This window comes from Lepisma saccharinum, chromosome 2 (genome assembly GCF_977018435.1).
Source record: "Lepisma saccharinum chromosome 2, izLepSacc3.1, whole genome shotgun sequence".
Classification (NCBI taxonomy): Eukaryota; Metazoa; Arthropoda; class Insecta; order Zygentoma; family Lepismatidae; genus Lepisma; species Lepisma saccharinum.
Genome location: NC_139230.1, coordinates 18,019,188 through 18,033,799, shown reverse-complemented (window position 1 = coordinate 18,033,799; position 14,612 = coordinate 18,019,188). Strand labels below are relative to the sequence as shown.

The window sequence follows — 14,612 nt, the reverse complement described above, 5'->3', positions numbered from 1 at the left end:
AGGGCCATAAGCAAGAACACATGAACACCAATATTGATGAACATACAAAACATGTCGAACGTGTTCGTAATCATCGTGCACACATTGCCGGACATGTAGCCTCCTCGGTGGTCGAGAGCGTCAAAGGGAAGACCTCGGAACTCGCCATCGAAGTTCCCGGGTTCGAGTCCAAGCCTGGTCATGGGATTTCTGTGAGTGTCCCTTCGATTTTTATCTAATAATGACTCATCCTCACCATCGCGATCAGTCACAAGTGGCAGAAAAGCGATTGCATTCGCGCTGCTTCCACCTGGAATCGAACCCGTGAACTCCTGATTACACTGTCCAGAACTGCATTTCACATCACTTTTTGTTTGTTTACGTTGTCTCCGTAGTAGTGAGGCATAGGAAAATTTTGCGATGGGAGATGGGGGTAATTTGAATAACTTCTTTCTAATCATAAAAAAAAACACCTAGTTGCTGACCAAGGCAGTTTATTAAGATATAAAAACACTTAACATGTATTCAACCCTGATACAGGGTTGAAACGTTACATGTTAAGTGTTTTTATATTTTAATAAACTGCCTTGGTCAGCAACTTAGGTTTTTTAATATGGAAACAAGGCTTATTTTTATTACAATTTCTAATTATGCGGATCGGCGGCCCGCGGGCCATATCGGGCCTGCTATTGCCTTTTATGTGGCCCGTCTTAGTACTTATAAAACCTTTAATTTTGAGGTATGAACTTTGATGTGAAATGGCCCGTGACCAGTTGCTCAAGTATTTACTAATCATGTATGCAAAACGTTTGCGAGGCGTGTTACATAAATTATATATAGTTTGCCCTCCATGGGCCAAAAATTTACAACCAGAGTGGAAAAAGGATTCCTCGGTATCCCGCTGGTAACAGGGTTGTTAAGATCCAGGAACCTAAAAATTCTAATTTAAATTCGGTCCAAATTGCGTGTTGTTTCATTGAAAAAAGGTTCCTGGACCGTATTTAAATTTATGCGGGAAAAAAGGTTCCTGGACCGAATTGAAATTCTTCCGGAGAAAAGTTCCTGGACCGAATTTAAATTCATTCTTGAATAAAGGTTCCTGGACCGAATTTAAATTAATCCGGAAAAAGGTTCCTGGACCGAATTGAAATACTTTAAATATGAAAAGGTTCTACACTGTCTAGAACTCATTTACGTTTGCTGTTTCTCTCCCAGTCCGGGATTGAATTTATTTGCAATGCCTGGACCAGGGGTGACCGATTAAAAGTTGCTTTCTAAAAATGTCCGCGAGTACGTTTTACATTGGAATGTCACACTGAGGTTGTAGAAACCGTAGCGCAGGGAATACATCATAACGCTGTTGTTCTCTCGTGGGCCAGGTTCAAAAACTCCCTTGTCGAAGAGTTACATAATACAATGGACTATATTTGTGTGACGTTACATTACGTTCAAACAAACCCGTGACGTGTTGCTCCGGCATCTGATCCAGGAACCACAGCCAATAGGAGCCGTCGATGAGGTAACGTGAGGCTACAGTTATCATAACAGGGGGTGGCACTTATCGCACAACACTTGGGCAACCTTGTATTCTGACGTCACGGGAGAAAGCTTTTTAAATTTAGGCTAGATGCCTACGTTGTCAGGTTAGGCTAGCTAGGTTTATTTCTCTTAGTCTAAATAATAATTTTTCATTGTATTTATGCTAATGGAGCCTAACCTAACCGCGTAGGCATTCCTCGTCTGACGTCAGAACACAAGGTAGCAAAAACTGTTGTGCGGAAAGGAAGACCCCAGAAGGGGGACGGGCAGTGCTGCTACAACCAAGATAAGGAACGCGCGCGAGAGAATGGGGCTACATGGAGAGGGGTAGTAACATGACTGCAGCGTTTGCGTTTTGTTCCTTACATTCTTCGAGACAGACATCACTTGGATTAGTCTTTCATGCTCACAAGTGGATAACTGTTTATCGTCACGTCCGTATTTGATCCAAGTTACGTATTGTTTCATTTCAATGCAGAACTTGGACCCTATTTAAACTGATTCGGGAAAAAAGGTTCCTGGACTGAATTTAAATTTGTTCGGAAAAACCTTAGATAAAAAGGTTCTTTACGGTCCAGAACCCATATTGTTGGTTTTCTCTCCTGGACCGGAATTGAATTTATTTAAAATTCTTGGACCTTTAACAACCCTGGCTTGTAATACCAGCCTATGCGTAGAGTATCTATACTATATAATCCAATGGATCGTACGCGCATGTTACATGTATACAGCAGATGCAACCTTGTGGATTTCTGTTTTTACATGGAATTTCCTCTCCAACTTATTTATTGATTGAGAAAATCTCAGATACGGCACAAGTGGTCATATTACACTGAAATCATCAACAGTGAAAAGAACAAAAGTAAAAATAACACAAAATATTAACAAAATTGTCTGTAATATTTGACACACTGTGTATGTTAATATGTTGGATTTTGTTATCGTTTTTAATTTACAAAATAGATTAGGTTAGTTTAGGAGCGATGCCGTGAAAAGTTTGGGCTAACTTAGGGAGGCTTACCAGCTGAACTCTTGGTGGAAAAGTTGCTTTGCAAAACCGTGTTGCATACCTCAATGTCGGCACAAATATGAAAGGTGAATTCCGTTCCTCATAATCTCCGTGCCTTAATCTTTTGGCTGTGGCTGGTGCTTTAAATGCCACGAGAACCCCCTCCTTTCTCCGACTGCCTTCGCTTCCCGATCACCGTGAATGAGCGTGATAAAAATCTCGTTGCCATGGTGACAGTTGGCATAGTGTCTGAATCTGAGTGAACTGTGTCAGAAGCAATGTTGCCAGGTCTGCTGTTGATTCGTAGAGTTCATCGATTTCCGAGTTCAATCCTAGGCGAAACATTCTTGCCGATGCCAGCGAAATGTATGAATTGATGGACGCCACTTTTCCGTGTTATTCGCCAACCGCTGGCGAAGTGCGTAGGTGTGCAAGCGAGGCGACTTCTAGGCGCAGCGACCGTCAAATTGTGGCCTTGTGGTTTGAAGTTGCAAACAATTTGCTGTGCGCCCATTGTACAGAGAGAAGCAGAACTTGTTTGCACTTTGCACACGTGGGTTTCGGGAGGGGTGTCGAACAGGCCCGTCAACCCCCCTCCCCGCTTGGAATTTGGTCGTTCGGATGCACAAATCTCGTAATTTTTATTGTACACTGTAGAAATAAAGTTCACTTAGTATTCAAACAGAATAACTAAGGTAGAAAAGGTCTTGGATCGAAAAATAAATGATTATAGAATACAGGTTTATATTTTTTCATTATATTTCTACCACTTAATCCAAATAATAAATGGTTTCACATCCACAGTTTCAAAAATCAAAAATTGCAAGAGGTGAAACAACATAATCTTTATGAGTTACTTTCCCCCCTTACTAAAGCTTTTTCTTGAACGAGGTATGATATGTAAGAAGATAATCGAAAACAGTTGTGCTAGATATTAACTAATCTCCTGGATCAAGCATAAGAACCATAAAGCAAGATAATCATTTTGGAATAAATTTGGTTTATTATTATTATTATTATTATATAAATTGTATATAAATTGTCTGGCTCCCCTACAAAAATTTCCGACGACTCCCGGGTGCCTTCCTCGTGCGTTGATGGCTACTGAAAGGTTCCAAGTTCGAGTCCTGTTCCTTTTCATTTGTGACAGCTCCGTCATCGGTTTCATGCGATCACCATTTAATCATTATGTCGCGATTGAGGCCTCCCGGGTGACATAATGGTAACACCGTCGCCTTGTAACTAAGGAGTACCGGATTTGATTCCCGGTGCAGGCACAGTAAATAGACTGTAGTTCGTATCTCACTTTCTAAACTGTAGGCCCGGCTCAGATTAGCCTTCCGAGCATGAAATTTACTTGAAACATTTTTCAGCGCCGCGATCAGCCAAACGTGGCACAAATGCCGCATAAAATAAGAATAATAGAAATCTGTGGCTACATATTTTAGCGGTGGCTCAGTCGGTAACGCGTCTGACTACCATGCTAAAGGTCCCGGGTTCGATCCCCGGCCGGTTCAAATCCGGGAACTTTTCTAACGTTGGAAGCGGCCCCGGCGCCCACCCAGCGTCGAATGACATGGGTACCTGGGGGAAACCCTGGGGGGTAAAGACGGTCAGGTGCGTGATGCTGATCACATCACCCCCACTCACGACCGGATCAAGAAAGTGTGGGGCGTTACCCCCACACCAGCTATACGCCTTCATGGCGTGGTGCTATGCACAGGGGAGCACTTTACCTTTTACCTTTTTTACATATTTTCGCTCGTTACTGCACAACTTTTTTTGCCCGAGGTTGTCTAGTTGGGTTCCACTTAAACTGTATCTTATCTGAGCGTAAAATGGGCTTATGAAGACATGCCAGTGTTACCCCCCACCCTCGACTCAGGCTTTTAAAGCGAGCACCGTGTGGCTGTGTGGCCCACTTGCCCTGTCTGTCACCAAATGTAGCCCCAAAGGCGAAGGCGGCCGGAGCGTGATGCGCATCACGTCCCCTCAATCTGTGAACTAGGTCGCAAATGGGTGGAATCGAATTAAATCACTGGGAAAACAATTTCGTCACATGCTAATCATTGAACATACTCCATGTGTAATTTAATATTCTTGTACGAATTTTGCTATGATCAGGGTTCCTTTCTGTGTGGTAGGAATGCATTTTCTGATAGAACAAGGGGAATGAGCGTGTGTGTTTGCGCGCGAGCGTGCTGATCACAACACCGCCAGATAATATTACCTCATTTCCACGTAGTACATCCTGGACTGCATTTTGCAGGCTAACGAGGCTCTGGGCCTGCAGACAGGATAACCCTCTATAGGTATTGTTGTCCTTATGTTTGTCCCTTCGTCCATCTAATCGCATCACCATTCATCCTCATCCTCGCGATTAGCCAAAATGGCGGGAATGCGACGTAAAAATAACCTAATACAAGCAATCAAGAATAAGAAAATACTTGCCTCATACACGTTGTTTTTATAGTCTGGAATGTGTAGTGTGGAGAAAAGGTAAATAAATAGTGTATGTAAGTGAAGCAGACCAGGGGTACCCACAATGAGGATTCATGACGCGCGTCACGGGAATTTTTGGGGCGACAAATTCTGTCTTTATCACACAAAAATTGGGTGGGGGTCGTTTCGTTTGGCTTGTTATTGATTTTTAGTTATGGTTATTATGTACAGAATTTCTACCTATCTGTGGGCGATGGGGTTGAAATGAGACACCACCTCTTATGCTTTTAGAATGAGTTTGGAAGGTGTGTGTGTGTGTTGGGGGGGGGGGTGTTAAGAATAACGTTCACTACAGTAATAATGGCAGTGACAGTGTGCTCGAGCAGTTCTGTACGTTTTATGTTAGCAAACATGAAAGTGAGCCGTGCTTTTCCTTTCTTTAGTATTTTAATTTCAACTGCAATGAAAGTTAACACTGTAGAGCCTTGTTTCCATGTTAATAAAACATTAAAATGATGACCAAGGCAAAATTTATTGTAATAAAAATAATCACTAAAAACGTAACGTTCCCACCCTCTAACAGGGTGTTCTTCAGAAGAAGATTCACAATAAAAATGCAATGCAATGGAAGGTTTCGAATGTCATGCGCCTCTGGATTGTTGGCATCTCTGCCAGTGGTAAAATTTTAAACAGTGTCTGATGTTTTCTTTGAGGTGATTCCGAGTCTGCTCGGAACGTTCGACATGCGGACTTCAGTTTTAGTGTTTGATGATTTCAGCAACGAATCGTTTCGTTTGCATGTGTTCCTGTGCTACGACTGACTGGATAATTGTAAAATACTGCCAGATTTCGTTGTCCAAAGCTTACGTATTTCGAAAATTTAATTTTTTAAAAATGAAGTCATATTGTCGACATTCAAACAAAAATCAGTCACTGCGTGTTTATTCAAACTATATTTGTGTGTGTTTGTTGGAGCGGGGGTTGATGAACAATTAATTTGGAGGGGGATTTTTGATAACGACATTTGAGGGAATGAGTCCACGGCCTGGGGGGGGGGGGCACCCCTAAAACAGAGTATACTTGTTTCTCCTCACGACAAACCAATGTATCCAAATTTTTGTGAGATGCTCAGTCAGACTCTTTCGTTAAGTGCCTGTAATCACATTGCTCTACACGTCACCAGTGATTGGTGGGACAGGAAACTGATAACTAACATATAACGGGCACGTCGACATACAATCTTGTTTTGCATTCGTTGTTACTCAATGGAAAGACAATACAGCTGACTTCTTGTCGAACACATTAAGAACGCTTTAAAATCAACGTGGACATTTCGTTATAATGTATGAGAGCCAGTAGAAAACGCCGAATAATAAGAGGAAGAAATCAAAATATGCTAAACTATTAATAACCTCTTTGAAATTCCTTTCATATACCACGAGCGCGCACTTTCACATTTTTGTGCGCTAGTGGACTGCACCCGATCATTCGCTTAGCTTTGGTGATTACAGTCCGAGATTCGCTCATTCTGTTGGAACACCACATTTCGGATTTGACCCAGCATCGTGAGGACAATCGAGATGAACTGGAAAAGAGGGGGGGAGGTTGTACTGGATTCATGTAGGCAGATAAGACAGTGCGACTCGATCCGCATACCACGTGTCGCACCATGCCATACGGAGTTCATAAAGTTTGGGGACAGAAGACGTGGGGGGGGGGAGCACCCTTATGTGCGTGCGTGTTTTACGGGGAGGGGGTTTGTAAACGGTGACCTTCTCGTAAGCACTCTTCCACGTAGTACACCCTGTTCTTTTTCTCCCCGATGCTCTAGTGGTAAAGACGTCGTCTTGCAATCAAGGTGTCCAATCTTCGATACCCGATGTCGGCACATAATGGTTCGGATCCCAATTTACCATGGAAGATTTTATGCAAAAAATTCATGTCTGCTAGTTCGCGACGAGTGTGTGGTGGATGGATATTCAAAACGGACATAATATCTGTTTTATGAGGTGACGAGAAAGAAAAGCCGAAGATAAAATCAGTTTTGGAAAGATTTGTATTAGAAGCCATGGTCCAGATGAGGGAGCAGCATTAAGTATAGAGTAGATAAAATATTTGAAAAATATTGTAATGGATGATTGGTCTTTGATATCAGTGAACCTATACAGAAGACCAAGGATACGCATGGCTGTTTTAGTAGTATCTGCAATGTACTTATTAAAGTTGAGTTTTTCGTTGATAATGACATCAGCGCCTTTTCGAGAGGAATTTTTTCGATGGGATTGTTTTGAAGAGAATAACCAGAATGCATTTGATTCTTTTTTTAGGGAAATAATGAGGCACGGGCATTTCTGGAGTTTCATTTCCAGATTCCACTAACGACACAACACAAGTAGTTCTTTTACAGCTTCTTGTGGGATTTAGGGATTGTTTTCTGACATTTCAAAATTTTACCAAATGTTTTCGTCCTCTTTCAATTATCTCCCAATTCATACGGATCGACGCCGTGTGCGCTTTAATACAACCGCACCTATTACATTCACATGATCTATCGGTTCTGCAAACAATTTCACGTAATGAAGATTTTAAAAAAGCACTGAGTGTGAGCCTCATTTTGAATCTCTCAACATTAGAACATCTGCATATGTACAGTCACCGGCAATAAAAATGGCACACCCAGATCCGGACATACTCTCTTCCCTGTAATGCACGATGTCTAACTCTACGGTGAGAAGTGGATTTTAATAGCATATTTTCAATGACAACTTCTACTACCACTCTAGTTAGGCAGCACATGTAACGCCTTGCAGGGAAGCGAGTATTTTAGGATCTAGGTGTCCCAATTTTTATTTCCGGTGACTGTACAAACACAAATTTGTACGTTTAATGTAATCTAATCAAATGAAATTTAATGAACCGGCTCGTACTCGGACGTCACGTGAAATCTACCTATAATGTGGATCAGTAAAAGCAATGTTTGCAAAGATTTAGTTTTATAAAACAGAACGTTACATTAAAATAGAACAATGATATCAGTACTAATGTATTTTAGTCCCTTTAGAGCATCAGTCCCTTGGAATTTTTTTTATTGTTGAGTGTTGACGGGTCACAATTACTTTGGAAGTTAATTTCGTCACCTTTTTAATCATTCATAACCTGTTAATTACAGGGATTGTGATGGTATTGACATTCATTACAATACAAGTAAAGTTACTGGTCAAACATTTCTCATGGACTTACGTATTTCACGAACGCGCATGCCAAAGTCGCCAGCGATTTATGACGGTGTCAAAGACTTGGAATATTCTGCCATCTAGCGGTGATGCAAGGAAACCATGCTGGTTCGTGCTGTGTTTGTAGTTCCCTTTCTGCCCGCAAGAGGGAAGAGGCATCTGGCAACGTGAGGCCCAACGTGAATTTCCTTACGTAAGACGCTGCACGCAAATGTGTCTGTGTCTCAAGCTACCGCGGGTAACATGTAAATGTCTTTTACTTTTTTCTTTGTTAGATGGGTGAGCGTATTGATCTAGTGCTTAGTATGTGTTGGTTCACCTAAGCTAAACGACCTCGACTTAACTGAACCGGCTGCCTTGGTGTACTGTGTAGCCCAGAGCGATGTGTTGAAAAACTATGTAAAATAAAGTGCATAAGATCCGAACCACTATGTGCCTCCATCGGGTATCAAACTCGTGACCCCTTGATTACAAGACGCTACTCCGGATGTCCCTCTGTGTTGCTGGGTGAAATGTTTTAACCTCCCATTCCCTTGACAAGAGTTCGTACCGCATTTTGCTCAACACCCTCCACTGCGGCTATGGGGAGGAGTAGCTGTTTGGGGAGGAGTAGCTGTTTATCCACAAATCTCCAATCCTCCAATTTCCTTAACACCCCTTAAAATTTTTCACAAATGCAGAATTTATTGCCATTTGGGCTCTAAATTTATCCGCGTACCTCCTAAATACGAACTAAAGGCCGAATCACACGGAACTGGATTTCCAGTAGGAATGCCCTAGTTGGCGCTGGACTGGTTACCTGGCTAGAAATGATGGCTGCTAGACTGGTTTTGACGACTAGACCGTGTTCTAATTGCAACTGGCTCGCTCTGCTAGATTCTGTGGAACAGTCAAATTTAGTCATGTGAAGATCATCTGAGAGTTTCACAAGGGAATATTTGTGAAACAAAAGTTTACTGACAAGTAGGGTAACAAGTATCGTGAGAGGCGAAAACTAGCAGGTGAGCCAGTACCCCACATTTAGTCCAAGTCCAACTGGAAAATCCAACAGGAAATCTTATCTCCTGTGAATCAGGCATAACCTCCCCGATGGAAAATTCTGTATAAATCTCTGGGGAGGAGGGAACCAGAGATGACCTCCAAGATAGGGAAAATGTATTGTGTGATATTGTTGTGTTATACATATTATACCCTTTCCAAATAATTCAAAGTTAACAACGTTTTCTTGCTAGTAAATAACTTGTTTCTACCGATTGTATCTTTTGTAGTAGCTACACCTCAGACATTACTTTTCGGGAGTAATTTGCCAAGAGCCGTTCGGGTTAGGGCCCCTGAACTCTTCAACACCCCACTAAATCAAGCATCCATATTATCTATTGTATCGATTTTGTTCCACTTTAGGATAAACACATCAGTGAGAATGGATGATAATGAAATGAAAATTTCAAAGGAACACTCGTGGCCAATCCATGATTCGGATTCACCTTCAGTGGTGAAATCATAAACCGAACACTTGACCACCAATGCTGCACATCCATATTATGAAACATGACCCTTGCATTTGATGACACTCCTTTCGGTTCGAATTCTGGTCCAATATGCATTTTGCAACCAGGTCTCGGTGGCGAAGCACGTTAAGTGGTTGACTTTTGATCTCACCACCAAAGTTCCCAGCTTAGGCAAGTTTTTTTTTTTATTATTAGTGTGTCTTCATTAATTTATTCTAATCATCACTCATCCTCACAATGAGCCAAAAGTGACAAAACCGACTTAGAATAACAAAAATGCATACAGTGATTTTTGGCATATAATAAAGGCTCATGTTGTTACAATAAATACATGTAAACCAAAGGTGGATATAAAATATTACTACAATAACTCTTGATTGTCTTACAGTCTCATCGATCCATTCATTAGGTTTTCCTCAAGCTATGCTTATTAAGAGCTATTGTATATTCCATTATTGTTTTTTTGTTCACTAATTAACATGTTGGTTCTCCATTGCCATCATCAAGATTTAATATACAAGTACAGTATGTGAACCTAGCTGTGACTCCATGTTTCACACTTAGTGCCACTAGGTTGCATTATTTATATATTCCCTAGCTCAATTAAAAGCAAAAGTGTTATGATCACAATTATTCTCCAGATGCCTTTATTCTTCAGACTTCACCAGGTAATCATTGATGTTAAAGCAGGTCCGAAGCCAGAATTTAATTTGGCGGGGGGGAGGGGCTCATATCCCTCATCAGAGGGAGTCAGGCTATGCATAAAACTTGATTAGTGCAAATAATAATGACAGTAATATTTATTGTAAAATAACAATAAATATTACTATTATAAGTTATTAAAATTATACCAATTTCAATCCAAGTTTATTGTTATTACATAAATGGAGAGACTTTTCTACTCGATCCACCGTATCGGTGAATATCTAACACAATTGTCTTTCCATTATTATTCTTATATTTTGTACATTCAGTGTACTGAAAATCATAGTTATTGTATTTTGATATTAACTTTTACACAATCGTTCAAAAAAAGGCTTCAACAGTTAGTGGTAAATTTTACTCATAAAGTTTATATTCTGTGACCTTTCACAAAGAAAGCTATAAGTTTTGGAAACTGTGGATCCATTTATTCTTTGGATTAAATGGTAGAATATAAAAATATAACCTGGTTCCACTATTGTACACTAAACTTTTTTCGATGCAATGCAGTTTTGACTGTGGTTATAACTTTATTTCTGTTACTAACAATAAAAATAACATTTAAATTAGATATTTTCCTGTCTACGTGCCTGTGTTCAAGCCATGAGTATACATGGCAAGCTGAATTGTTATATGATAATTTCTTGATTCATAAAAAGTTCTTCAAGATGTGATGAAATGTATTATTTTTCATTTTCCTTCAGTATATCAGGTGGAATCATTTCTTAATGAGAACTTGAAGCAATGTAATACCATTCTCTGAAATAAAACTGAAATCAAAGCCACTACAGAAAATATCTGCATGAGCTACCAGTCACTTATGATCAATTGTTTTGGTGATCTCTGGCCTAAAACTACAAATAAATAGTCTTAACTGGGTTTTGTTACATTTTTAACTTATCACAATCTAAAGTATGTGCCAAGTTTTCAGAAAATGTTTTAAAAGTCAGATCCAAACCACTTAAATGTGTCCCCACAGGGAATCAAACCTGAGGACTATGCTCACCACGAGAGAACAGTAGTTCATGGGAAGTCGTTTTGGGAAATGGGCCTCAATGTAGCCAATGCAGTCACCATCTAATCAAGGGCTCCCAGGTTCAATCTCTCGAGCCACATTGCACAGTGGTTTGGATCCAGCATTTAAGCTGTAGGTTCAATCCAAACTAGCTTATCTGAGAGTAAGGTGGACTTGAAACAACTTTGACATTTTGAGAAATGGCCAATTATGGCAAGTAAAGCTAGAAAAAATGCTGGCTATAAATAATTTCAATGGATACTTTAAAATCTCTTTCTTAGATTTAATGGTCTCACTAGTTTCTACCTTTTTGGTGTTTCTACAGTATTTCCCCATACTTGCAACTGTGTAAAGATGTATTTGTGTAGAAGAACTATTTTGATTGTCATGGTGTACAGTACCATAGTCAGGATTCCAGACGTAATGGCTGACTATTTGTTTCAGGGTGGGCAAACTGATGACTCATGGAGGTTCCCCCACTAGCTACACCCATGATTATATACAGAATTCAAACTTTGAGGGCATGTTGTAATACTGAATTCAGCTATATGTATATAATATGCTAGTAGTATTTATTACTTCAATTTATTTCAATTTTCTTTTCCAGAATGCTGGGCCAGCGCCCAGTCCACTAGGTCAAATGCCACCAAATGATGGGATGCCTGGTGGACCAATGCCTCCTGGTTTCTTTCCTGTAAGTACAGGTATTTTTCTTAAAATAAAGTAAAGGGTTTTAATTTTTTAGAACAAAAACCATGTTGTTTATACATAAGTCCTTTATGTCATCATCATATTGCTTTCTTTTTGTTAAGAAATTGTTTCATAGAATAGAAGATGTGATCATCATAGAAGCCCAGACACTGTATTATGGAGACTGTGGTTTGGTTTACATATTATTACTTAATATTGTTTAATTATTGTCTCTTTGGTATAAGAACCCATCAACATAGTTTTGAGTGTGCAATGAATTTGCTTTTTAAATCTGCTTTTCATGTGCTGCTACAACAGTGAACTTGATGAAATGTAAATACTTTGCAAGAATATAAAACATCAAATTTATTGTTGTGTTTTATTCCTTGAAATAGTTCCAAAAGTGTCCATTGTATATGACTTCAGAACAATGCAGAGCCCTGAAGATGTGTTGAAATGCCAGTACTGTTAAGCTGGCATCTTTTTCAGCTTTGTAAATTTATCAAGTACAAGTATTTATTTATCGTACCTAATATATAAATAATGGTATAATACTGTTTTACTTGGCTATCAGTTTTAAGCTCCTTGAAATCAGTCAAAGGAATCCCATCATACTGTAGATTATCCCTAATTTGATGTATGATGACTTGAATTTGCCCATGTAAACATAACCCAAACATGTTAATTTGCTAATTAGCATTACCAATGAAAAGAAATGTTGTGCAGCTGCTCTATATATATATATATATATATATATATATATATATATATATATATCAAATGTATTATCTTTATCTGTCAAGATTTCTGACATTTTTATCAGCAGAACTTAGTGTTCAGCTTTTGTATATTTTTCAAAATTTTCATATTGTTTCTCATTGACACTATGAATGTATGTGGATGATACACTGTTTACAAATAACAATTAATGCACTGTTACAAAGATGCTTTATCAGTCTAGTAAACAACACTACATAATCATTATATAATGCAATAGAACAAGATTGATGTCTTGGTACGAAACTGCATCAGGATGGTGAGACTATGAAAAGAAAAGCTGTATTTTTTATGTGAATTAAGTTCCTTGGATCATGTGTGCCATATTGATGTAAAGTGGAATTTGTAATGAAATAAGGTGCACCAGATAAAAATGCCAAACTGTATTCACGTTTTTAAAGCAACATACAATTCCCTTCTCTTTTCTTTTTCTCTGCCTTTGTATAAAGCAAAAACTTCTGATGAAGAATCTTTTGTATAGATTGAAATACCTAGCTTTTTATTATGCCGTAGATGGTACATATATTTTTGTAGAATTTTAAATTTTCCATTATTAGGTATCTGAAGTTGATGACCTAAAAAGAATTCTTGCTCTCAAAATGAAAGCTTTATTTATTTCATAAATTTCAGTAGAGTAATTGAATAATTTGATAAAACCTGTTGTTTGCTGGTTTAAACTACAGAAGCAAAGGGAAAAAAAGCAATTAAGTGCTAACGTAGTTGTCTTTATTCCTATTCCAAGGTTACGTAAATACACTGCAAGGTTTTTCTACATAAGTCATTCACCTCCTTTCAGAATGGGCCTTGCACGATACAGAAGTCAGTCAGCATCTGAAAATACAGTTGTTTCATGTGCATCAGATTATAATTTTTATATGTTGTGACTGATTTTACTTTAAAACCAAAAATTAAAGTGATGATAGTGGCCAACAAGGGAACCTCAAAGTAGGTTTCACCCAAAGTATTTTAGGCTTGCTGGAGGGAAAATAAATTTACGGCAATTAATTATTTAATCCATTGCCAAAAATTTCAGTTAAGAAGAATATTGTGCTTTTGCATTGACCATGTTTTCGATTAATGGCGTTTTGCTAAAGAGACCATGTTAGGAAATTTAAATATGTAAGTTATGCTATCAAATGCATTTAAATTTCATGAAACAACAGGGAAGGAGCAAGAAGAAACCTCAAAAATGATAAAATATGCAACAAAAACAGCACAAAATATTGAAAAATGACATAAAATCCAAGAAAGGCTGAATTAAAAAAAAAAAAGCAACATAAAACAATGTTTTCTGACTCTAACTGAAGAGAAACTAACTATTTTGAGGCCTTCAAGACCCAGAAAGAAATAGGATTTTTCATCAACTTCCTAGCCCTAGCCATTACGGTAACAGTTTCAGGTAATTTTACTCTATATACTGGACCAGTATGAATACCTACAGTATCTCCATTTCCTGTTTGCTTATTTGCAATTGATGAAAATCTTAAGTTTCATACCAGGAGCTGACAGCAATCTGCATATAATTTACAAAGTTATGTTCTGTGTTGTCCTTCTTGTCTCTTATGTTTCAAAAACAGCTGAACATTGAAGCTTAGTCCAAGGTGTTCAAAAATTAGAAAGATTTTCTCATGAATTGGAAAGAAAATCATGTAACGAGATGAAATGTATGCTTTCTCATTTGCCTAGGAGGATACATTAAGTATTGGAATAGCTCTATC

General features: G+C 38.8%; 2 protein-coding genes across 14 annotated transcripts in view; one reads left to right on the top strand and one right to left on the bottom strand.

Moving 5' to 3' along the window:
* Positions 1–14,612, top strand: part of Ssdp (Sequence-specific single-stranded DNA-binding protein) — a 294,147-nt gene that overhangs the window by 179,865 nt on the left and 99,670 nt on the right. For all 10 annotated transcript variants that reach the window (XM_083117122.1, XM_083117123.1, XM_083117116.1 and 7 more), the window contains one exon: positions 12,035–12,121. In XM_083117122.1, coding sequence (XP_082973248.1) covers positions 12,035–12,121 — 87 coding nt within the window. The remainder of the gene's footprint in view (positions 1–12,034; positions 12,122–14,612) is intronic.
* LOC145983942 (uncharacterized) overlaps positions 13,686–14,612 on the bottom strand; it is a 48,729-nt gene continuing 47,802 nt past the window's right edge. For all 4 annotated transcript variants that reach the window (XM_083117132.1, XM_083117126.1, XM_083117133.1 and 1 more), the window contains one exon: positions 13,686–13,725. In XM_083117132.1, coding sequence (XP_082973258.1) covers positions 13,719–13,725 — 7 coding nt within the window. In that variant the 3' untranslated portion in view covers positions 13,686–13,718. The remainder of the gene's footprint in view (positions 13,726–14,612) is intronic.